Source organism: Trachurus japonicus, chromosome 11 (genome assembly GCF_045865225.1).
Source record: "Trachurus japonicus isolate A0001 chromosome 11, Traja_1.0".
NCBI lineage: Eukaryota > Metazoa > Chordata > Actinopteri > Carangiformes > Carangidae > Trachurus > Trachurus japonicus.
Genome location: NC_140917.1, coordinates 21,188,187 through 21,214,617, shown reverse-complemented (window position 1 = coordinate 21,214,617; position 26,431 = coordinate 21,188,187). Strand labels below are relative to the sequence as shown.

Genomic DNA, 26,431 nt, shown 5'->3' with positions numbered 1-26,431 from the left:
GATATTGTATAGGATTATTGTATAGGATGTTTTCTCTGTGGGCGTTGGGTTCAGATTGTATGTGATGCAACATAAAGGTTATACTGTCTCAACAGTCATCACTCTGGAAAATTTAAAAAGTTGTGTACAAACTAATAAGTAAACGTACAGTCAGAATCAACAAATTTTCCACCTCTCACTGTCTGGATGTCACTAGCTGTTTTATCTTATCTTTTATCTGTTTTCTATTCTATTCATTGTTCACTTACACAGGGTTCTGTGGGCCGCAGCCAAGGTCAAAACAAATTTACAGTAACTGGTTTCACAGATTAATTGAACAACTTTCAACTCACTCCAACAACTCCTGTTGTAAATCAGCTCCCACTTCCCAACTAGCACAACAACCTGTCTCCCAGTCAGTCACAGAAACGTTGTTTAATACAGATCACATGTCTCACTGACATTGCATGCACCAACCTTACAACCTGGATATAGCTATCTGGAATTATTAGTCATTTCTAACTGGATTAAATTGAACCCAGAAACCTATAAAAGAACAGTTACATTAACAGGTCTCCCAGTCCATTACAATATGCTGTCTTTTGCCTGATATTCATACCCATATAAACAATAAGCAAGACATTTGACGTGTGTGTGTGTGTGTAAAGTAATTTTATGTTGGGTGGCCTGAAATTGGGAAGCTCTGCCAACATGTATTGGCAGGTGTATTATTCCTAGACCTCTAAATGTATTTCACATTTTCATTACAGGCACACAGCTGGTGTTCAACACTAATCTGAAAACTGTGTGTAACCTTTAATTGTAATGGTTTTTATTTGCAGGCTGTGCTGCAGTGTTTTTGTTTGGAAAAACATTCTATTCATAATCATATCCTCCATCTCTTCCTTCACTTCCCATCACTCTGCTTTCTTTTTTTTTTTTTAGTTATTTTGGCACAGCACCAAACAACCAAAACAACAACCAACAACAGCAGAATAACCAACAGCAACATAACCTTAATGACATCATCAGTATTTGTAGTAAGTGCCGTCAGTAAGTAATCTTGGATGCTGCTGCTGCTGTAATGAAAGAACATGAGTCTCAAGTCTCTGAGGCAGGTATTAACATATTTATTACACCGTAAAGAGAACAACAATACCAGAATTATACTGCAAAGTTTCACAGACTGACAGACCATAGTTTACAGCCCAAAAAAGAATAAAAAAAAGAAACTAAAAGAAATAAAATCAACAAGAAACCACAGTTCTGACATAGTAGACTGGAAAGCTCTCTAGAGGACACTGACCCTAAGCGATGGAGAGACCGCTCAGTGTCAGCCTACCACTAACCTGTGGTTTTCATGTCTCAATTAAGTATTGCACAACAACTTCAAATCATTTGAGCTCTTTTTTTTCACAATAAATTTTCTCAAGAGAACGCAAAATAAACACCCTCCCACCCCTCAAGTTCAACTCACTCCCCCCAGATTAATGCTATGGCCTTTGCTGTTCACTGTTGGCCCCCACACATTTCCCCAAAGTTTTTTGTTAAGTAAGAAATTGAAATATTTCCCCCTATTGTGAAAAAACAGGCATGCCTAAATTCATAGCCTTAGTCTTTTTATTTATTCTTTTTTATATTTTTACAAGCTTTTTCTTTTGTATACCCACCAACCCCCCGTTTGAATTTTACCCCAGCTGAACAAGTCGACAAGCACTTTAGCATGTCTTCACAACGGAGAAGAGAAAAGGAGAAAAAGGTGGAGGGGAAACAGGGGAGGAAAAAAGAGCGAGAGAGAAACAACATTTCTTATCTGTGACCTTAGCTTATGTCATCGAAATAGGAATCGACAACATTTTTCTTTAAAATTAGCACAATTTCTTTTAAAATCTGTTCAAACAATTCAAACTCTTGATGTACTCTAGAAACGCCACAGGCATAAAGGAACATAACAAAAGTTTTTTTTTTCACTTTTTTTTCTCATTTCTATTCATTTATGTTTCATTTATTTATGAGGTCTGCATTGTTACCAAGTAGTGATATGGTTTTGCAGCTGTATGAGCTTCGACTTTGGGTTTTTTATTTTCCTGTTCTCTTGTGCCCATTTGGTTTCGACTAGACCAGTATCAGCGCCGCGACTGATGCTCTTATCGTGCTGTAAGAGGTAGAGTGAGACTTGTTTGCCACCGAGGAATTTGTAGCAAAACACACACAGAGGAGGGAAGAAAGAAAAAAAATAGAGCTTCTCAAATAATCATTGAGCGATAATGTTTGTATTCAGTTTTTTCTTTTCTTTTTTTTTTTTCAAACCCAGGTTTTGCCCTGATAATGATGAACACACATTGTTTGTTGTATACTTTCAAATACACTAGTGTTAAAACAGCTTTGCTGCTTCTTCACAGCTTCTGAGGAGTCGTGAGTAGGGTGTCAGACACCTTTTTGGATTGTTTAACCCTTTTAGAGTCAAGAATGCAGGTGTGAGTGTTTTATTTAGACAAGATAAGGGAGAGATGAGGAAGTGCAGAGGGAGAAAACTGCCCAAAACCTTTGTGGGCCTCCACTTGTTCCTTGAGGTCAGAATTTGTAACGCGCTTCTGTGTAGCACCAAGGTGTTTGGGGTGAAGAGCCTTTGTGTGCGTCAGGGTAAGTGCTCTCTTACTGCGAATGAGAGGTTTGTTAGATTTACATTGAAGGTTTACAACAAAGCTGTTACTGATTATCTATCCCCCAAACAATGACATACTCTGATATAAATAAATATACAACTGCTGTAAATGATGTTGGTGTGAAAGCCCAGTCTCACATTCACCTCTTTGAGAATAAAGAAATTAACTGCTTAAAGCTGAAATGGGCACTTAATCTGACATTTGTGTAATGAGAAAATGCACAAAAAGATATAAAATATCCCAAGAATTTCTCCTAAATATGATCACAGAAGTTATTAGTGTTCATGTCACATTAGTTATTATTGCTCCAGTTAAAATGTAACACTGCTGTGAAATCATTATGTTATGTAATATTATGTTTAATTCACACCTTCTCATTCCACAATGCAAGATGAGTGCTGTCGGTTTCCAGAAAAAATTAAAAGAAATGACTCTATGACACTGAAGTTGGTTTTGTTCCGTGAACGTGTGAACAAAAACCTGCAGAAATAAATAACCAAATATTTGTGTGAACAAACCTCTTTTGAAAAGTTGTTTAAATCAGGATTTTGGTCCTTGGTGTCAGTCTTTGGCTGTTTTTGGTGATTTTTTTTTTGTTTATCTCTTGTGTTAATACTGTGTGTTACCTGGCGCTTTGCAGTGTTAAAGCTGTCAATCGGACTCTACACCTCTGCATTTGGAAAGTTAGTCTGTTAGAATATTTTTTAATTTTTTAATTTTTTTCTACTTTTTTTTTTGGTGGTTTTTATGTTTTCCTAAAAAATAACAAATATTTAACAAACGTTCAGTAATGTGCATGCACTGTCTGTAACTATTTTTTAAAAAAAGAGAGCGAAAACATTATGGCTGCTTCTGATAGCATGATAAGAAGAAAAAAAAAGTGGGTTTGGTGATTTTACATTTTTCCAGCCCTCCCTCCCCCATTCCCCGAAAATGTAAAAACAGATTATGCTATCACTACATACAAAATGCTTGATGAATTATGGCTCTATACCGACAACACAAGTATGCTGAAAAGAAGCATGCTGAAATAACCTCTTTGACAGTGCAAATACATGTATGTATGTCCCTTGTACAAAACATTTAGGGTTAGCATTCCACGCAACATGCTAGTTCTCAGAAAAGATCTGGGTCGGACTCAAGTAGCAGCTCTGAGATATAGCTTGTGTCTTTTCTTGAGGACAAAGGGAAGTAAAACTTATAGTAACTACGAGGGATCTACCACTTACACACAGAATAGAAAAGCAGCTTGGAAAAAAAGATAACACTTCTTTTTTTATCTCTTTTTGCACCAGCTGGAGAGAGAGAGAGAGAGAGAGAGAGTTATGAAGGACTTGTGACTTGTTTGAAGTACTATGCATTGTCACAATTGTCCAACACATATACAATAAATAACCATTGATGACACCACAGGACAGAAGTCTTAAACACCATGACATCTATAGAAAAAGAACATGAAGAAAGATGAAAATGTTTTTCAGCGTTGAGACAGGAGGGGAGCGTCTGGGGCGAGTCTCCACACTTCAGGTTTTCAGCTCTGCGGCTGCTGTCCAGGTGATTTGACAGTCCAACCAGTGGGATGATGACTTCACTTCCTGTTTGAGAGCTTCTGTGTCCCCCCCTCCCCCTCCACCTCCCCAAGCATGCACGTGTGAATTGTAGTCAGTACATCCTCCACATGTGCAGTGGGCAAAGTTTTGTATCTTGTCCAAGAATTCTTCCTTTTACATCCTTCAGGGAGATGGATTTGTATTTCCCAGCCCACTGACCTGGATATTATTACAAGTGAGAGGGAAATAACATTGGTTGAACAGCTGGCTCTGCTTGCAATCTGCTGCACATCTGCCCATTTCATGGCGGTCTGTGGACCAGAGATTCAGTCCACCCCTCTCCCCTCGCCAGGCAGCAAATTTGTTTATGTATCCATCCGTTGGTGTGTCTTTCAGAGAATTTAAATCCAATTTCTCATGCTTCTGACAGGATACATATGTTCCCTTTGTTTGCTGTTTGGTAAAATGTCTTCTTGAGGTTGACTAGTCTCATGTCCCAGGTATAGGAAGGAAACGTGTTAATTCAAGGATGGAAAATAAAAACATAAAAAAAAACAAAAAATACAGGGGGTGGGGGTGGGGGTTCGGATATACGTGTCTGGAATTCACGGCAATCTCTGCTCAGTCTCAGTCTTGTATTTACAGGAGAAAATAAGATAAGCTACAATGACAGCAACATTAACAACAACAGGCACAACGACAAACGGACAACAAGAATAGCAAGTGTAACGATAAAAGGATGTCAATATTTAAATTCATTCATTCAAAACAAAGAATATCTTTGTGTTTCTTAAAGTCATGGCAAGTCAATATGACCTGATTATGGACCTCCTCCTCCTTCTATGACTACGCTGCAAGATAGACAGAAGCATTGCCATCTCTTTCTGTTAGCCACGTTAGCTTAGCATCTTTGCAAGGCAATGTAGACAGTCATGCTGTTTGTGGGGTTGAGGGCTGGCTCTTAGGCCCTGGAGGCTTTGGCCTCCTTCCTCTGTGGGTCTCTTAGCGTGGTGTGCCATCTAGGGCAGAGGAGGATGGGGTGCTGGGGGTGGATGAGCGAGGGGTAGCAGCAGGCGGGGTAGCGGCCGGACTTCCAGTCCCGCTGCTCGGGGTGCAGGCCGATGAGCTGATGGGAGCGGGGGTCTCTGACCCTGGGACGCCTCCCTGCTGCTGGTTGGCCTGCTGCTGCTGGGCCTGGAGGGTCTGGCCGCAGACGTGGTGGTGCTTCTCCCAGTCTTTATGCTGGCAGAAGGAGCCGCAGTAGCGTGCTGTGTTGCAGCCGCTGCACGTCTCACTGGCCTTGCGGCCACAGTTCCAGCAGCTCTGACGGACAGATAGAGATAGAGAGAGTTAACTAATAGAAAACACAATTCAGCAGCAGGATTCACAATCACACAGGCAGTTGGCTTGCTCAGCTGATGGATATCTGATAACTGATAAAACTGCAATCAGGGACCCTTGTTTGTTTTATTTTGTGCTTCTATACACTTACATAGATGGCGATGTTTGATAGATGACAGCAGACAGCCACATCAAACAGAGAAGTAGTGAACATGACTCTGAGATTAGCAACAGATACCAGTGCCCCAGACTGCACATTAACAGAACAAACGTCTGCTTTTACAACTAGCTTAAAACAAACCGCAGACAGATCAAAAACCCATCTCTTATTGCACTTAGGGCCTCTTATATATCTTAGACCACAGAGGGGGATGTTGGGGCGGCTGCATACACAGGAAACAGGAGAACAAGGTTACAAACAGCTTCTGAAAGTTCTCCTCTGGGGCACCTCTCTCATAAACATCACTCCTGCAATTAACATCAGATGTGAGTCATATATCCCTCTCACTTAACTGATTAAACGTCAAGGTCTCCAATGGTGATTAGCAAATGAAAGCTCCTTCCCTCTTTTCCTCTCAGCTGAATTGGTAACACCGTTCTAAACATGTTAGCTACTCGGTCGGAAAAATAAAGAGGGAGCAGGAAATCGAGGGTAATAGATGCTTGATTAATCTTGTTTTGATTTATTGTGCTCTGTCTCTCAAATCTAAAATAACCTCTGTCTGTTTGCAGGAGCATTTTAAAGCTGTGAATACTCAGCAACAGCTTTCAAGTTTGTATCATCAAAGTGACACCTTTTGATGTTTTGAGGTGTGTGTATACCTCGCTGGAGTCCTCCTGCTGGTTAATTATGGAGAGTGCATCCTCGGCTGCCTGCCGCTTAGCCTCAGCTACCGTGCGCTCCATCTTGGCCCGCTCGCTGCTGATCATCTCGTGAGCCTTGCGCTCAGCCTCTGACACGGCCTTCTGCAGCTCTGACATGGCCTGCCGCTTTACCTCATTCACCGCCTCTTCTGGAAAGAGTGTGGAGACAGAGGAAGTCAAGCCTCCCGAACCTGCAATGTAGTTTGCATTATATCACACTGTCGTTGGGACTTCATTTGTAAACAGTCACTCATGTTTTTACTTTTGTCACAGATACCACAGTTTCACTTTACATACACACACAAGCATGTTAGAGAAAGTTACATCTTTTTGTAAAAGCATGTGTGTGCGTCCACCGTTCTAAATGCAGTAACACTTTTCTGAAAGTTTAATTCAACAGTAGTGGTATCTAAGATTGTGCCTGCTGAAAGATTAATGGTAAAAGCTGTTTCATCTGCTAAATGTGTAACACATCTGGAAGACAGAACCCGTAACCATAAAACCAATGCTTTCACTCATTTTTATGGGAGGACAAAATCTGTGAGATGTACTCTGTAGTTCTGAAGATGATGAGAATCATTTTACTTGGCAAAGAAAACTACTGCAGTTATTCTCATTCCTAATTTTCACACTTCAGGTTCTGACTGAACATCAAATCTGAGTGTGGTACATACGGAATCACAAGTTGATTTCACCAAATTTCTTTAGGAAATCCTATTTGTCAAACATCATCTCAATAGTATATATTGCTATGACAGCGACAGAGATGGTGGCATGTTAAATCTCTTAGTTCCTCTAATGCGTCAATGTGTGATGTAATTGGAATATAAATTATCATAATCTCATCTGAAGATAAGCAAACAAAATATATACATTTTTTCTTTTAATTTGAATAATATCCTTGGGACAACACCGTGAGCCAATTAATCCCAGGTAATCACTCAGAAAATGTGCGTATGAGCCGGAGCAATGTGTTATTTTATACTTGTTTTTTGGAATGAATAACCTTGCCGCGCGGGTGTTAAGCGGTGGTATTTCAACCCAAACGTCAAAGCAAAAGGAGGCCTTTTTTGTTTGCTCCCATCAAGCCTGTAACTTGACTAATTGTGTATGCAAATCAGGCAATTTATATTTAAATTATGCATTTCCATTGTGATCCCAGATGCCCATGCAGTGAGGGGAAGTGGGAAACCGGTAGGACACCGTGCAAGGTGCTTGAATATTTATCACCAACTGTAAACATTTTGCCCATTTCAAACAGATGTATTCACCGCCACACTCCATTGTGTTAAAAATCCTATTTTGCAATCCTCCCTGGGTCACATTTAAATCAGTCCCTCCTCAGCCAGAATACGTGCAATTGAAGCGAAAAGGATAACAGAAATACCGAGAAGAATGCAGACAAAATGGAAAATAGCAGTCACCATTTATCTTACAGACAAAAGATAAATGCAGCTTTATGCCTGACAAATATGCTTCACTTTACTTTGTTTCCTTTGTACAAATTATACATGTATTACAAATGTAAAATCAGGTTCAATACCAGACAGAATGTGTGCTTTTCTAAAGACAGAGATATTTTCTCTTCATCGTGACTGAGCTAAATTTTTAAACCGGGGTGGTTTTGTCTTTAACCTACTGTGCTGCCTGAAGTCATGGAAATTGCCCTGGTGCCGTGTGATATATGCCTTGTGCATGGAATTGTGATTACACACCAAATGCCTTAGATGGAAGATCGATCAAAGCTGGTGAGAGGAGGGGAGTACTGGAGAGCAGGGAGAGTCCCGATGGTGATACTCAATTCAATTTAAATGCATATTACTTGTTCTGAGTATCTCACACATCATGCTTGGTCAAGCAAGGGGACAATTTCTTTTCTCCAAGGGGTTTAAAAAGCAGATATACTGTATCACTGATGGTGAAAAACAAAGTGGATTCCTCAAGCATCGAACCCTCAGTGGAAAATTCTTTCAGTTTTTCAGGACAGCGATAATGATGATTGCAGCTGCGTTCACGAGTTTAAAGAATGCTGTTTGTGTACACTACAAATGTAATGGCGACTAATGAAAGCTGTTAAAGCAAGAAATTAGTTTCGATACTTGATCTTAACTCGCTCAACAAATTTGCCTCCACAATTTTACATCACTTTCTTAAATAGAATAGCTGCAATGTCTATCGCTGAGGGGATTATAAAATGGCAAAAGCAAAAGGATACCTAATCTTGCTACTGTACTTTTAACAGCAGAACCACTGGACCAGCTGCAATAGCTACTTATGTCCCTTATTTGACTGGTGCAATAAAAACATTTTACGGCCTGACATCATATTTGGAGTGTGTCGAGTGCGGTGGTGGAACTCTTATTTTTTAACTTCCTACTGTATCAAATATAAATGATTTTCTAAGAGCCGCCTGACACTTAAAATCAGCTCAGCTTCAGCAGGGGAGGAGGTTGCACACAGCACACTATGCTGGGATGAGATGGGAGAGTGGGGTTTAAAGGAGTGCCTCTCAACCACTTCCAGTCCTCAGACACCTCAGTGAAAAAGATGGCTTTGATTTCAACAAAGTAAAATGTCTTCAAAACTGCAGAAAGATAAAGAGAAACAGAGAAAAGTGTGTGTGTGTGTGTGTGTGTGTGTGTGTGTCTGGCTGGCATAAAAGTTCAGCTCACCAGCTTTCTTCCAGATCTCTTCAGGGACGTAGCCAGACACAGGCCGATGCAGCAGCTCCCTGTGAATTTCTGAGAAGACACAAACACATGCATGACATAATGCAAGAGACTGCAAAACAAATCAGTGTGTTATTGAACCTCTTGGTTACTCTGATATTCCCATCAAAAAGTTTCAGGAATAAAGTCTATTTTTTTTTACTGATGGAATAAATTAGGGAACTGTAAAATGACTGGGGACACCAACATATGTAATAATATGTAATATATAATATTAACTGTCAGCAAGATAATCATACTCAATAGTAGAGGACCTAGAATTGAACCCTGGGGGACGCCATAGTTATAGTCAGCTTCTCAAGACAAAAAAACTGCAGGAGAAAAATTCCTCATGTACCACTCAAGTCATCTAAGAATAAATCAGCTTAGACTAAATAATTATAGGGCTGACAACTGCATATTTAAGAAACTAGGAAAAATGACAGATTTCAAGGAAATGTTTATAGTGCTTGTAGAGTCAAAAGTGTAGAGGGGATAAATAGAGGCAGAATGAAATTTTCCAAATTCAAAATACAAACCCTTGAGGAAAAAGTTTGTGGAGATACCAGAGAAGAACATATTATACCACTTAAAAATACTTGCATGCAAACAGTCTTTTAAAAGAAATAATTTTAAAAAACTGGTTGTTGGCATCAACTTAAATCTGCAAGTGAAACTTACCAATTGGAACAGTCTTGTAAAGGCTATATTAGGTATATTTATTTTACTACCATGTTCTTGTGTGTGATCCCCCACCTGATGTTGGGTTTTCCTGTGCTGTGGGGCTCTGCTGCCTCGACTGCCCGCTAGTGGTGCCCTTCTTCAGCTCCTCGGCGTCACTGTATCGTCGGATCCAGTAGTTGAGCTCCTCGCGATCGGCCTCCTGGCACCGCCGCAGTACTGTTAGCGAGCGCCTTGTTTTCTCCACCATGTCCATGATACAGTTCAGCAGCTGGGGGGGGGGGGGGTTGACAGGGAGCAGACACGGCGCTGAGTTTCAACAGATGTAAACAGATTCATTGAAACTAAAAAAAGATGTGGCGTGGTTTTAAATTAAAGCCGTATCTGTCATGTTACTTTAGTTATAGCGTATCATTTGTCTGTTCATGTGGATGGCCGAGAGCGACTCCAAAACAACAAGTGTATATTTTCAATACACTCACTGCTGAACTGTTGATCGGGTTTGTCAGATCACACTCTAATCTTATTTCACCATGTCAGTCAATAAGTCAGGTTCATACTATGTGATGGGTGATTCAATTTTAATGGCAGTGAGGTGAAGTACTGTCATATTTCATGCAGTGTGCAAATGAAGAAAGTAAAAGATTAAAATGATGATGGGGAGCACACACAACAATTTATCACTATTTTCATTGTAGACAGACATTTTACATGCAGGGATGCACATAAATTCTATACAAAAAGAATAAATGAAAATATTTTCACTGTTCTTGATGTGCACATGCCTTTTTATTCTGTATATAGCAGTTAATGCACATAACAGAGACTTATAGGGCAATCTCATATAGCATGTTATAGTCTAATAATTCTAAAGTAATAGAAATGAGAGCACAGATTATCTCTGTTCCTTACAGAGACATAACTGTAGTAGTGTATAGTAATAAAAAAATGTTATTACTTTTCTTACATGGTCAAGGTGCTTCCACTCCTCAGCCCACTCTCTGTCTGTCAGCCTGTGGTCAATCACTTCCTCCTGCCTGGTCCCTGTGTGCATTCCTGTGAGAAAGGAGACAGATAGACAGACAGATGGAAGGATAAACAAAGGGCAAGTCAGCATGGCACAGAGGATCAATTTAACATTACTCCACCACTTGCTTGTGCTCCCTTTCATCCATCTTTCATTCAGTCCCCGGTTGCCACATTCTCTCCATCCATTTCTTTCTCTTCCTCCCTCCCTCACTCCCCCTTTTCTTTGCTGTCTCTCCGTTGCTCTCTCTCACCCTGAGGGCAGGACTCAAATAACGGAGCTTCTAGTCCAATAAACATTCATCACAAGGCGAGACATGGTAAATGTCCCCCTATTTTTGGAACAGAGCCAAAGTCGTCATTATAGCTTCATCAAGGCTCGGTCTACTCTACTCAGAAAAATGCCTCTAATACAACAGCACTGGGCCTAAATGTGCCGCTGTTGTGCGCGATCATACACGTTGTAGTGCATCATTACAGTCTGCCTTCAGGTTTCAGAGGCCTAAGTTGTGGTGAGTGCTCTGTGAGGCCTCAGACACACGTCCACATGCTACACCAACAAGCATCTGCCAAACAGAAGTGGACACTGACACTGACTGATAATCATTATTTTATAAATTTACTGATCTTGGTATATAAAGAAGTGAGAAGCCTGAGAAATGATGTAAAAATGATGTAACTGTTGTAACTGCATACTTCTGTATATGAAATCCTCTTTATGTTTCTCTTTGACTCTATTCCATACAGTGGGATTAGTTTTTGTCTAACAATTCAAACGCGCGCGCGCACACACACACACACACACACACACACACACACACACACACACACACACACACACACACGTATATAGTCCCACAAGTTCTCACCAATGGACCTCGCTCTCTCCCTGATCTCCCGATGATTGGAGGCGGGGTGTCTGTAGGTGTCTCGGTAGTGATGGGCGATGGCCATGTCGTCCAGCCTGTAGTGCTGCGGAGGGAGGGGGCCTGGGTGGGGCAGGCCGTTGGGCTGGTAGGAGAGCCCATTGGACGGGCTGAAGCGCTGGGCGGGGCTTATGGTGCACGGCCTTTTGCTGGGGTGAACATCCTGGTGAAGGGCACCATCTCGCTCAAAGCCATTCTCTTTGGTTCTGGTAGGAGACAGAGAGAGATGATTTTTGAGGTGCATCTAACGCTGTTATGTCGTCATTTTCTCCCCGTGAGGTGCTGTTTTCAGTTTCAGTTTAGAGGAAATTATTGGGGTTTTTCCACAAGAAAACTGAAACAAATGTATTAAGAACTTGCAGCATTATTACACCCTACTGGCAAAATATTTCACATGTTGCAAGTACAATAAGATTTGACACCACATATGAGTGGATTGTTTGCTGTTGTTACTGGATTTGAACACATTCCTGTTACAGTGACAGCCTGGCAAATAACAAAGGACCTCTTGTGGCAGAATGGAACAGGAGAAAAGAAAGAGGAAATAAAAGGAGGGGAGAGGAGAGGAAACAGGCACAGTGCGATTTTTATATCACACCTATTTTGTAAAAATGACTGATTCAAAATTTGTTTGAATGTGAAACATATCATCACAATAACTTGTGTTTTTGCCCTTTGTGCAGCAGTGATGCTCTGAATTCAACCTCTCACTAGACAAAGGAACTTGCATGGAAAAAAAATAAAAAATCTTGGAATCATCCTGGAATTCTTTCATTGAAAACATGAGCATTCAACACACAACATGTGTGATCACACAAATTACAGGTACACACACGCACACACACTCACACAAGTAGCTTCCAGGGGATCAGGTGGATTTTTGTCAGCCTGCTTCCGAAGATTAATGTGGCCAGGTGTGTTTGTGTGTGTGTGTGCATGCTTGCACATGTGTGTCCAAATGTCTGTGTGTGTGTGAGTGTGTGTGTGTCCTTAGCTTTGTCAGTTCACAGTTAAATCTTTCCAACCCCCCCGACTTGCTGCAGTTTCCTCTCTCTCTCTCTCTCTCTCTCTCTCTCTCTCTCTCTCTCTCCATCTTCTCTTCCTTCCCATCTCTCTCTCTGATGAACAGATTGAACTTCTTAATGAGCTGTTTTTATGGGCTCCTAATGCTCATCCACAGCTCTCCATATGCTCTTTCCCTCCATCCGTCCGTCTCTCCCTGCCTCCCTTGACTCATCCATCCATTCTTCTCCCCCCACCAACCACACTCTTTTCTCCCCAGCCTTCCTGCTGCAACAATGTTTATATCTACAGGCACTGGAGTCCACACATGCATGCACATTCACAGTCACCTATACGGGGCTATAGGTCCGCACACATAACTCAGCTACTGTAGATACATACAAGCCAAATTTACATGCACATGTCACTGAACCTGACATTTTAATACAATTTTTAATATATGAAAGACGCAAACTTCTGTCAGGGCCCCTGCTCTGTCATAACTAACACACACTCACATGCACACACGCTCACACACTCTAGCGCATGTCAAGATTTCTAAAATTGGGTCCTCATTGTCTCCACTGTAATGTGATTAACAGTGTCTCATAATGACCAACATATATTATTAGACTCACACTTAATATGAGATAGGGCTTTAATTTTTCACTTTCCTTGTTTAATGAGTGGACTTTGTCTTATTTTAGTGAACTATTTCCCTCTTTTGTTGTTATACAAATGTAATATTCCAACTATTTCACATTACAAACATTTCAGATTTCGGGGGCATGATGCCTTTGCTTGCCTGTGAGACTTTTACTGAGAAACAGCTGCAATACGTGTTGGCTTGCATTAACAAAAGCAAGTGAGACGGATCAGAATTAATCAATTAGTGAGTGAGAAGAGTATTTCTGCTAAAAAGAGACACTCAGAGCAGTGAAGTGTTGGGTATTGGGTAATTACATTGTATGCCATTGATGAAATTAATGCTGTGAAAATATGCTGAATTATACTGAATTTACCGTGCGAGCCATTACAGTACACGTACCAGTAATTTTGCACTCCCAGCTATTTAAATATCGCCTTTTCAGTAAGAATTTATAGACCACCCTATATGTAAATCTTTTTTTCTGCTGTGCATATTGTTCTGTGATATTCCTGGTCTGGTTTTCTGCAAAGAACGGTATAAATCAGAATGCATTGATAGTGCATTGTTGTCTGTAATTAAGGATTCCCATTCAAATTCCAATATTCCAACACAAGGCTCCAATAAGTGAAAATGCAGAGCAGAGGTAAGCAGAAAGCAGAGGTGCTTAGCCAGCCATATTGGTGCTGGAGCCTCATCTGTATGTGTTATCAGCCCATCTCCCTAGGTACACACACACACACACTCACACACACACACACACACACACACACACACACACACACACACACACAGAGGTGCACATACATGAACCATCGTTATACTTTCACACTCAAAAGACAATCATGCACACACACACATTCATACAAAAAGACCACATTTTCTCACAGAATACAGATGCCGACTTCTCTCACACATTTACACACACATATCTTTTCCCCTAAGCTTGCTCCCCTATGCACCAGGCGGCCTGCAAATATGCAGGTATTACAGAAAAAGTCTGCCTATCCGACTGTTGGGGGAAAAGAGAGGTGAGAATTATTAATATCGCATTTGGCATTTTTGTCCCTCAGCAGATATAAAAAGTACATTTTCCTCTTCCCCTGCCTGTATTAAAAATTTGCGACCCCCGGGAGTTACTCTTTTATTTCAAAAGCCCATGCACACATTGTACTCATAGCACAAAGCACAAGCACAAAGTCACAACAAAGCACAAACACAAAAATGCTCACAAATCTCTTTCCAGGAAGTTAAAAATGCTTCGTAACATTCCAAAGAAAAGTGTTTGCATAGGTCTGTGCTCATCTGGTGGCATTTATTGAAGGTATGTTAATGTCAGTTATCATTCTGATGAGTGAAATCCCTTTGTAAATCAATTTTCTGAGAAAATTCCTACAAATGAATGCAGATAGACTGAATATTAATTTCAGTTTTACTCACACTGGCTTGGCCATCTCTGACATACAACTATGTAGTTTACTGGGCTGTGAATGAGCCACAGTCTTAAACATGGCCAAATGTTCAACACACTGGTCATCTGTGTGTTCCTGGATGGCACGTCTCGCTGCTCATCCATTAGAGCACGGAACATTGAGTCATCGCTGAAGTCCATGACAACAACTGATTGTAATGATGTGGCTGGGAGCGACGCACAGGCGCACACGCTGTACTTACACAACCAGTTGAGCATGGAAGTAAATGATATTCATACAAATCCACACTGAGTGGTCTTCCTTCGTTCTTCTGTCCCGAGGATGTGTGTGTGTGTGTGTGTGTGTGTGTGTGTGTGTATCCAGGTCTATCTTCTATCTCTTCCTCTCCTCAGTTCTGGCCCATTAAGAGCCGGAGCCGGGAGCCGAGGTGTCCAGCGGAGCACGTCATGAGGCCCGGTGGCGCACTGACAGACACTTCCCATACATACATTAACACATCACACTATTGCCTTGTGTTGGCTCAGCCTCTGTCTGTGGAGTAATGTATGGGCTCATGGGGATGGAGGCAGACTCAAAGGGATTTATGCATGAGATCAAATAATAGAAGAGTAAGAAGCCTCAGCTGCTTTTATGTTCAGAGCTGGTAAATTTATAAACTCCACACTCTGATCCCTGTCATTGTGTAACCGCTCTAACCCAAATTAGGATGCACTCACTCCTAAAATCTTATTTCTCAAGTGGTTCCCGCTGTCTGATTCACCCACCTGTCTGGCGTCCTTCTCTTGCCGTTCTCGTTGACGTCCAGCAGGAGCTCAGAGGAGTCGACCGGGGAGGTGGTGCTGGTGTCCAGGAGCAGCTGCTCGTGCTGGGCCAGGTACTGAGCCGGGTTCTGCTTGGCCAGCCTGGCACAGTGCAGCAGCTCCCTCTGAAGGAGCGGCAGGTTGGCCTGGAAAGACAGACAGCACTGAATTGTTAGAGGAAACTCTTGTATACTGGGAGGAAGAAGAAGAAGAAGAAGAAAAAGAAGCCCCCTTTTTACCTTTCAACAAATGTTTCCTTTTTGGCTAATTTGGGAAACAACGATGATAATCACTCAGACCCTGAGCTGATCTGTCTATACTAAAATTAAACAGCTGCATCTTGTAGTGAAATCATGATAAAAATATTTTAAACAGCAAAAAGTCCTAAAATGAAAGTGTTTGTGTTACTGCGGCCGTAATTAAAGTCGACTCAGGCTTTTGAAAGAGGAAATGCGCATTTGAAACATACAAGTTGTACTTGCTCTTGGGCAAAATGTGACAGCTTATTTATGTTCTATGTCATAAGAAAGATAAATTCAATAAAACAGATCCATGTCAAAATGTAAAGCTTTACAAAACTGAATCGAAACTGAGTTTGCTCTCAGGGAATATTATCTGATAGAGCATAAAAACCTCCAAAAATATAGGAAACTCACATAAACACATGCTGTTATAATAATATGAAAATAATAAGTTTTTCAACAATCATTTCATTCCAGAAACACCAATTTGAGGTCAGAGGAGCTCCATTTCTTACATGTCATCCAACCCCTGTTTGCTCATTACCACTGAACCAAGACCACTTCCTGTGATCCAGAGTGCATTAACGCTCTCTCCACAGCGCACGCACGTTCTCTTTTTAAAGAAACAGCAGCTATTTTCAATCTCTTTGGCATAACAAGGAGGTCTGCTTTCTTATGCGGAGTTACAGGGTCATGCAGGTATGTGAGCATCGACTTCAAAGGCATCTGATGGGGTGCATTTTGAAGCAAGAAGATGAAAGTGTTGCGTCAGGCAGGTTCAGAATGAGAGTGGGGGCTATTTTGGCGAGGAACATCACAAGAGCCTTTGGAGGGGCCATCTTTGTTAAGTTTTAGGTTTGTTAATCTTTGTTTTGTTCTCAATAACACAATCTCTCTCTCGCGGGCTCTTGCTTGGTTTGTTTTATTCTTATAATCTTCTCCATTCTTTTATTCACTCCATCCTTTTGTCCTACAACAGCTAATGAATTGTTTCCGTGTCTTTGACCTTTGCGATCTCATGTTTGCCATCTGCATACAGAAATAATACTCACAAAACACAACCATGATTTCTTTACTGGTATTTATGTTTAATAATCATACAAAAATCCCTCTCCAGTAATTGGCTGTAAAAGAAATGCCAAGCACTGGCCTTCACTTTACCTGCCTGAGTTAATGGTCCGTTAATAGTTTATGATTGTAATTACCCTCTGAAAAAAAAGAGCATAAAATAGATTGCTTTGACCCTGGTGAACTCATCTTTCATTAATTAGAGGTCATCCTAATTGCCAGAGATGTGGGATGCATTAACAAAAAGTCTAAGACGAGCAGTGCAGACCACTGAGGGGACTGGATCATTTTTCATGTGATAAAGTATGGAGATTTGCCTCTGTGTAGTTATGGCAACCAACGTCTGTACATAAAAGGATAATTTCAAGTGTTCGTTCAATGGCTGTACGGCTAAAACCTGCTATGATTTATTGTGAAAATGTTGGATCTGTCACTTTTGTCAAACGGTGCCAAAATAACAATTCTGAATATGCCATGTTCAGGATACGCTGCACTTCATCAGTTTCTGTTTCCTGTGTAATTTTCCTGCGGGAGGAGAATGGAGATGACTTTGTTTTTGTCCCATTTCAATTATTTCCTATCACCACTCTTTTTCTCTTTAGCTAAATGTGTTTATTCCTCTGTGCCGCAGCGCGCTCCTCTCACTCCTGCCTGACACAAGAATAACAAAACGCTTGACAGCTAGGAGGAAGAGAAACTTAAAAGAAGCACAACTTTTAACTTGAAAACAGAGAAACACTGTTACTTTGTAAGCCCGTTGTCTCGTGTGGCAGGCGTCCCGCCAACACATCACGTCACTGGAGCTGTGTGGTTTCTGATTGCCTCCTTCCAGTAAAGAGTCCCAACCAATTTGTGGTTTAGTATTAAGAGAAGGGGAAAGGAGTTGAGTGGGTTTGGGTTGGAGGGGGGGAGCTGGTGGCAGACTGGAGGGGTCGGCTCGGTCTAACATTAGCGTAATGAAAAACTGTGAGCCCTGATGCGCATTGTTGCAGCTGTGCTTCAACGCACCTATAAAAGCTCCCCCACACCTCCAACCGCTCTCTGCTACCATATGGTAGCTGGCATTAAAGGCCCCGCAGTGGGAAGACACTAAAATTAGACTGGGGAGAGAGAGAGGCAGAGAAGGAGCGAAGGAGGGAAAAAAAAACGAGTTGCATCTTTGATTCTGCCGCCATCCCAGTGATACACTAACCATCTGGCGAGGAGAGGAGAAAGGAAGGAAAGGCTGGAGGATGGATGGATGGATGGATGGATAAAAAACTGTAGATAAACAGACACAGGGAAGGTATAAAGATATGGAGAAAGAAGAAAAAGAAAGAAATGAGGAAAAACTTAAGGACAAGGGAAGGATGTTAGGAAGGAGAGAGTGAGGACACACGGCCCCTGTTTGTGTTGTTAACAGCCAGTAATGGTGGCTCTAGTGGGACCAGTTTCTGCCGCCCACATCCACGCAGGACCTCAGTGGATAATATAAGCCCGTGAATGTCAGGTCACACGTGCACACATGTGCGGATTCACTCACGCACACGCACAGAAGCAGCAGAAAATGAGATGACATTGTACTCAGGGAGAACTAACTGTCTTGTTTCATGAATAACATTTACCTCATGCCTGTCACTCAGGCACAAAGCAGATAGAGCAAGGTAGGGAGGGACAGGCGAGGGGCAGAGAACAGATAAAGAGGAGGACTGAGGGGAGACCTAGTTGGCACAATATGCACATAAATTGTGACTAATTCACCTGTAAATACAAACAGGAAAAAAAAACACACCAGCTCTCTTTTTTTTTTTAATCTCTCAAGGTGACCGGTGACAAATGGGCTGAAGCAAGGGCACGGCTGGATGCTTGAGAGAGTGCTCTTTCCTCTGCTAATATACCATACTAATGGCTGAAAATGGGAAATACTTGCTGAAAATGTGGCTTTAGTGGGATGAAGAATCAATGACAAAACAAGCCTGAGAGAAAGAGGAGAAGGAGGCTGGTGAAGAGCGCATGAAACGGGATGATGTCCTCGTGCCAAAACCACACTCATTGTGCTCTGTTCCAGCACAGCAGTTTCTTCAAAAATACATAAAACAACACTTTCTTTCCAGTTCAAATAGTGTGCAGAAAACTCCAAACAACTTGTGCACTATTTAACTTGGAAGAGAGAGACTGAACAAGGGAAAGAAAAAAGGAGACGACATGACAGACGAAAAGGAAACGACAGTAGCTTGTGAAATTGTAGAGAATCAGAGTGACAAGCAAAGACAAACCAGGTTAGGGATATATATAAGAGAGAGATAAAGATTCAAAGAGGAGAAATGGGGAGAAAAATAGGGATATCATGAAAATAAGTATGCATCTGGATCTGGGCTGGCTAAATGTTTTCCAGATTTGCTCAATCAGGCAGGCGGACGGGGAGGGGGGGAGGGAGGCAGAGAGGGAGGGAGGCAGAAGCGTGTGTAGTAATTGTATATTTGAATATCTACCTTCAGAAAGGGTATGACAAAAGGTCGCAGCGGGAAGTTGGTGGCTTCTTGGAGCTTGGAGTGAAATTCTTCGATGGTTAACGTGGAATTCTGGAGGAAAAGAGAGAGAGAGAAACAGAGGAGAAAACACATGAATCCATGTGGAAGGCATTAAGCGATAATATTACTTATTGGAAGCTAAGCTATATCCTGGCCTGGAGTGAATGTTTCAGGTTTTTGTAATAGGAAGCACATGGGCAGGCCACAGTGAAAAGAGGCATAGAAAACAAAGACACACATCTCCTTCGATTAACAAAACAAATACACATGCCGGTCTGCCGGAGTCACAGAGGAAAAATATACTGCACGATATAGCAACAGAAACTTAGTGTTTTACTGAAATAACATGGGCTTGAATGTGAATGTTTTTTTCATCCGTTTACTTTAGATGTTGAATGGCTCTGTTCTATTTTCACATTAGCACATACCTGTTTATTTCTGACATGAATGAAGATGGGCTAATTTTCGCTGTGCATTTTATGTCAAATGAAATAAGCACCTCACGGCTCACACAGGGTTTTGCTAGTGAATATGTGTGCATGCATGGCATCCTTTGCCTCATCAACATAGTATATGAGACTTCATGCTCCGCGCCTGTGTTACCTCTCTCCATCAGTGCCAACCGAATAACTGTCTGCCTCTTTTCACAGACCAGATAAGACCAAGGTGACCAAAATACATTCCAGCTGCATGTGCATTGGGTGGACTGGGCAAATGTGCAGTAGACAGGCAAGGGGGGGGAGGGTATATTTAGTGGTTATTTTAGTGTTTTTTCTGTATGATGTGTGTACTTTATGAGTATTTGCAAAAGTGGGTTATGCATCTCAAGTCTAGTCTCTACATCTTTTCTTTTGTGGTTGCCTGTAACTCAAATTAATGGCTGACAAGACAGCAGTGACACTATTTTTAATTTTCAACACGACGTATTCCCAAGATGCGTGGAAAGAGTGAGAAAGCGTTAGAGAGAGGTGAATGCACACAGGGGAGTGAAATCTGCTACATAACAAGCAAAAATACAAACAAAGAAAAAAAAAATCAAGCGAGTCGGAGACAACATAAAGAAGAAAAAAAAGCTGCAGATATTATTTTTCCTCCCCACACTCACAGCCTTATTTCCCAGACCTGAATTTTGTTACATTCAGCCTTACATCTGTTCGCCCAGATTGCGTAGGGGCTGTTCTTGACAGCTAGTGAAACCTCCTGAGTCTCCCTCTCTCCCTCTCTCCAGCACACAACTAGCTAATTAACAGTGTCACTCTTTTCAATAAGGCAGGGGGAGGGACACGGAGAGAGAGAGAGAGAGAGACAGAGGGAGGAAGAGTAGGATAGAGAGAGAAAAAGAGGTATTGTAGGGGGGGGGAGTTGAGGAGTGAGGGGTGTACGCAAGCCAAAAGGACACAGGAGAGGCATGCACATATGCAGACGGTGAGAAAAATAAACATAGTGAAGCCAAAAGGAGGCTATGCTCTGTGTGGCTAATTAAAAAATTCCTCCCTCCATCTCCTCCGCCTCCTCCTCCTCCTCCTCCTCCTCCTCCCCCTCTCTGCACAACATTCAATCACTATTTCTGTATTCCCCGGTTTGTTATGCTCACATTTTCTCAGATCACACGGCGCGCTAAATCTTCAGATTTGTGTTTTATTTACCACATGGACTTGGTGATGTAGCCTTGATAGAACCATCAACCTCTGCGCACGCCACGGTTGAATATTTTCACTTGGCCCGTTGTTTTTGTTGTTTATCTTTTCTATTATTGGTAAAAATCAGACACATTTTAATTGCAATTTTGAATGTCACACTGCTTTTATTCGCCGGGGCGTAATTTGGTTTAGACGTGATTATTGGCACTGCTTTAATTTGTGCATCCTCTTAAGGACACAATAATCAGTTTGTTGTATTTCCAATAATTTATGAGTTAAATAAATAAGTGCTTAATATTGCAACTGGCTGAGTCATGTCAGGTTATCAGGCACCTGCACAACCTTCGTGATACCGTTAGATTGATGTTAAAATAAGAAGCCTAATCCTCATTACTGTGAGCCTCTGGTTTTCCAAGCTGTTCCAAGCGTGTTGTATTTCAGTTTAAATGAATGTAAAGCAGTTAAATCCTGAGGGGATCAGGTGAATAAAAAATGGTAGTTTGATGGTTTTGATGTGAGTCTTTGTTCTCCTCCTTCCCGTGTTTTGCCAGGCATTGTGTTACACTAAAGAAAGCACTGACGGATGTCAATCTAGAAGGCAAAGTTTTACAAGTCTCCCCAAGTGTTTATTTTACACTTATACCTCAAGGACCAGATGGTGAGGTTTCTGACATAAGAAAACACACAAAAAAAAAGCTTTGAAAAAATACCCCTAGCTGTTTCCCTAATCAGTGATAAGTATTTTAAAAATGATTTAAGTTTTCATCTCTGTGACTGACAACTAACCTGCCACTATTTAAACTTTAACGGTTTTAACACCCTCCATCTGGTGCTTCAGGCAAGAGAGAAAGCAAAGAAAATTCTCAACTAGCGACTAAGTGATTTGCTTAATCCTGCTAACTTAAGACCTGGTGTCGGCTTCCACTCTACGAGCCCTTTGAACCTCAAGCTCACACACACAGTAGCCACTCACCACTAGTCCTAGCACTAATGTGCGGACCCGCTCCCCGATTTCAGGTGAGATGTCGTTGCCAAACTGCTGTAGAGTCGTGAGGAAGCGCTTGAGCTTGCTGAGCTGCCGGGCGCCGCACGCCGGCGGCAGCTGCTGGTTGGCCAGCGACGATGAGGAGGAGGAGCTCGGGCCGTTGCTGTAGCCGTTTGGAGGAGATGGAGCGCCATTGAGCGCCGTAGGAGAGTGGCTACTGCCGTTGGTTACTGCGTGAGACAAAGGCAGAAATAACAGTATTAAAACGAGGGAGGGTGAAATAAAAAGGATTATGTTTTTGGTGAACAGAATTTCCATGGAAACTGTTGTGCCAAAACAACACTGCGTTCTTGCCTCACTAAAAATAACCTGAAACTCTGTCTGCGCTGACTCTTCGTCGAGCACCAACAAAGGGAACAACACAGGTCAGCTTCATGGCGACCTAACCCCTGATTTGAAATGATTTACATTCCCCTGAAAACATTCACAATCCTCGACATTTGTTTCCAATCAGGGCGGCTCGTTTGATCCTTTGCGGCATCCTCTCATAAAAAACATATTTCTGCATTTGGAGACTCGCCGCCTTTCTCCTCCTCCTTCTCCACTTCTCTTCTTCCCTGCAGTCTAAACAAGCAGGGACAGTGTGACCCCCTGTCTTGCCAGAGCACACGAGCTCTATGTGTGTGTGTGTGTGTGTGTGTGTGTGTGTGTGTGACTGTTGGGGGAGTTGGTGTACAAAGAGATACAAGGCGGCATAAAGCTTTCTCTCTAATGAGATTAGGTTTTGACTAGCGATCCACTCACTCCCCCTCTGGCCGCCGTCCAAAGCCGCCACTGTAAAGAGAGGAGAGAGAGACGAGATACTCAAACTGCATCTGGTAACAATTACATCGGGTGGAAATCAAAGCGCGCTGCTTTGTTAAAACCTTCGGCATGCGTAATGAGAGAGCTGGGCCTTTCCTCCCTCATCGCACGGAAGCCCCGACGTTAATTGTGGAGTGTGAGCGTTTGCAAGAGAAAGAGGGAGAAACAGACAGATACAAAAAGAGAGAGGGAAAGAGAGAGAGAGAGAGCAGATACCATAGACTAAGAAAGGGTGATTGAAGGAGAACAAAAATAATGCCTCTGTTGCAGAGAAGCACCGCTGCTAATGCAGACTTGAGTGCTCTGAGCATTTTGAACCACAGGGCCTTTGATTCTAGTGCTCTAAATGCAAGTGGTTAAGTATGTACTTCTAAGTGAATACTAGGGTGTAATTTACTCGTCACTGGGTATGTGCACGTCATGGCAAAGCTCCAACAGTTTGTAAGCGTGGGCGTTAATGAACTTGTTGGGGGGAGTTGTTGGGAATGACTGCAATTGAAAATCCAATGCAACTTGTTAAGAAGGTCTTTTTTTTTCTTTTACCATTGCGTGTCGCCACTATCTTTGCATGTCTGAGCACACAACCCCCCTGTCTCCTGCAATTTATGTTTCAGTACAACTAAAGCGCACGTGTTTTGTGGGAAACATAATCGCTGGCTGGATTACATTCACAGGCTATGTATTTTTTGAGTGAATGAATCCGCAGCTTTATTACTGTAATGGTGGTGGAGTCGCCAGCGGGTGGTCGCCGGGGTGAACGGCAGGTGTGCAGAGTGCATGGCTGTCACACCAGAGGGCGGAGTTCCCACCCAGAGTCCTGCCTGTGGTTTGGTTTCTTTAACAAAGGCAAATATGTCGTCTCTGAAGTCACTGTGAACTTCTTCTGAATTAAACCAGACTGCAGCCTCGAGTCTTAAGCACTGAAAGATGGTATTATACTCTAAGACTGGAGGATTCAGAACATTTTTACTGACACATTACACATGAATGTATTTGCAAAGGTTTGCCAAATACTAAAATTAAGAACACATTTGTGATAGTAAATAAGTAGTAAAGGATAAGTAAAAGATGTAAATATAATCTGAAAAGATATAGATTATTTGCAGTTGCAGTTTAAATGTTATTCCTAAGAGGTAGATCTGCTCTGTTTTAGTTAGTTAGGTTTAAAGTAGAATAATACCTCACTGTAATTCAGTATTATCTGAAGTGTTCAGTGGTTCAGCTGTCACCTTATTACTGATTGACACTTGAGCATCACCTTTGTGGTTCATTTCAGGATGTAATAATCCAATTTACAGTCAAAGTGAATTTAACTCTAGAAACTTGGAGATGAACACAACAAGGATCTGAAGCGCTGCTGTTGTTACACTGTGACCCCTTCATGAATGCATTAATATTAATCTGTCTCTACTCACAAGTTGTGGGGGTGTAGGAGCTGTTGCGTGGTGCTCCCTGTGTGCTGGGTGGGGGCGGCATGGTAGGGGGGGTCAACCTGGACTGTGTCTTGACGTCCGCAGGTGAGTCGGGCATGGTGGAGCGCTTCCCAGTGCGATCTGAGGGGAAGACAAAGAAGATGAGGGGAAAAAAAGATTATAATAACATACCCAACACAATATGCTGATATCTTAACACAGGAAATACAAAACAACTGTTGAGGGCGACGCACTCACACTACATCTGTTTGCCTAGAAAGAACCGTATCATCACCTGCACATAAACAGTGGCAGGATTTAATATGATAGCGAAGCTGCTGTTAAGGTGCAGCAGACAGACGAGATCTGGATGCATATGCTCTGTCAAATGAGAAAAGAGAGTGAGTGAGAGAGAGGAGAGAGACAGACACACAAGCACAGATAGACAGACGCCCGAGAGAGAGAGAGAGAGAGAGAGAGAGAGAGAGAGAGAGAGAGAGAGAGAGAGAGAGAGAAGCATAAATCTGCAGTGAGTATGGGTCTCATTCCACCACCATCTGTGCCATCCTGCATGGCCGTTGTACAGAATGGCGACACAACACCTCTCCCTCCCCTGCTAACGACCGCAGTGCTCATTACACACACACACACACACACACACTGCCCAAATGCTTGTATCTCTGGATGCTACACTCACATCTGTTCAGGATGGGAACAAGGCAGACAACCAACTATGAATTGATTTCAGTTCATTAACAGATACAAACTAACTTGTTCTTCACCTTTGATATTCTATGATAGAATACTTCTCGCTGAAACCAGATGTCTGAAAATCAGGGAAGAAAAACACCCACATGTTACTTATGAGCTATTTCAAAGATAAAACATTAATCAAAAACAAAACATTTTCTTTGATTACATGCCCGTTTTCACCTAATTCAGTTGCTTTGTGCTCAGCAGATAACTGACCATATCAATTGTATGAGAACAGCAGCGAGACATTATCACCGTCCTGCACTGGTGCGAGGGGCTGAGCCCATATTGTGCAGGATAAGATACACAACTTCTCTCAGCAACAGCAGCAACACGCCTATCACAGAGTCAACAGACTCTTATCAACTGTCTCTGTGGCACATTGTGAAGGGGAAATTAAAAAAAAGAGGAAGAGAGAGGAAGGAGGGTGGAGGGCAAAAAGATAAAGGAGAGAGGCAGAAGGAGGGAAGGGCGGAGCTGCAAGAGAAACAAAAAATATTGTCTGTGAAATTAGAGAAATGTAGCTATGATCATTGAGGGATTGCATGTACCATGATTCAAACATAGACGCAGGTTGGTGCAGGTGTTTGTTGCAGAAACAGGGTGGTCACACACCAAAGACCTTTCTGTGTTTTAGTGTGTGTGTGTGTACAATTTTGCATGATGAATACACATGCTGTTACATAATCCTATATTTTACATGTAACCATGTTTGTTTGCATATTTCCCCTCAATGTTTGTGCAGTCAGGCGTGTAAAGTTGCAGGCTGCATAAATGCTAGAGCTCCTCTGTGCCTACTGTTTGGATCCATAGTGTTAATTTTTAGGCAAAATGAAAGAGAAAAAGTGATGTGAGAGAGACAGAGTAGCCTAAGCCTGTTAGCTATAGGCCCGAGCCTCAGTAGCACTCTGCCTCGCTGCTGCTGCTGAGGTGCACTGTGACTAAGTACTTTAGTCACGCTGGTTCGGCTTTAGCAGCCAGGCGAGTGAGAGATGGAGATGTCACTGAAATTCTAAACACAGCTCGCTCCATAGCTTCATTTCCAGACCAAACCTTTAGGTCAGTTTTATTTCTTCCACTTGTTGACCTTTTAAGGAATAAGCTGGAAGAATATGATGGAGATGAATGGAAGAATGAGATGTAAGTCCACAGCAATTACACCAAGTGTCGTGACCAGGATCATGTTCGGGAAGAATAATGATCAGTCTCTCTAAGCTTTAAAGGTTTAACACACAAAGCGATGTGACATACATGAAAATAAGGACTCATTCTTTGTGAAGTGAAGAGTGTTTTCCAAGAAATAAGAGTCTAAATCACTGTCAGGCTGCTCAGAGA

At 42.0% G+C, this 26,431-nt stretch overlaps 1 protein-coding gene across 4 annotated transcripts in view; it reads right to left on the bottom strand.

Moving 5' to 3' along the window:
- Positions 1–1,093: 1,093 nt before the first annotated feature.
- runx1t1 (RUNX1 partner transcriptional co-repressor 1) overlaps positions 1,094–26,431 on the bottom strand; it is a 57,989-nt gene continuing 32,651 nt past the window's right edge. Inside the window, exons 2-11 of one of the 4 annotated variants that reach the window (XM_085791672.1) lie at positions 24,347–24,484; positions 22,056–22,297; positions 19,404–19,493; positions 15,587–15,768; positions 11,685–11,947; positions 10,748–10,845; positions 9,865–10,060; positions 9,073–9,141; positions 6,359–6,549; positions 1,094–5,518 (exon numbers count right to left, since the gene is read on the bottom strand). In XM_085791672.1, coding sequence (XP_085647798.1) covers positions 5,198–5,518; positions 6,359–6,549; positions 9,073–9,141; positions 9,865–10,060; positions 10,748–10,845; positions 11,685–11,947; positions 15,587–15,768; positions 19,404–19,493; positions 22,056–22,297; positions 24,347–24,484 — 1,790 coding nt within the window. In that variant the 3' untranslated portion in view covers positions 1,094–5,197. Of the gene's footprint in view, positions 5,519–6,358; positions 6,592–9,072; positions 9,142–9,864; positions 10,061–10,747; positions 10,846–11,684; positions 11,948–15,586; positions 15,769–19,403; positions 19,494–22,055; positions 22,298–24,346; positions 24,485–26,431 lie in introns of all 4 variants that reach the window. The other 3 variants (XM_085791671.1, XM_085791673.1, XM_085791670.1) reach the window with 3 other exon arrangements.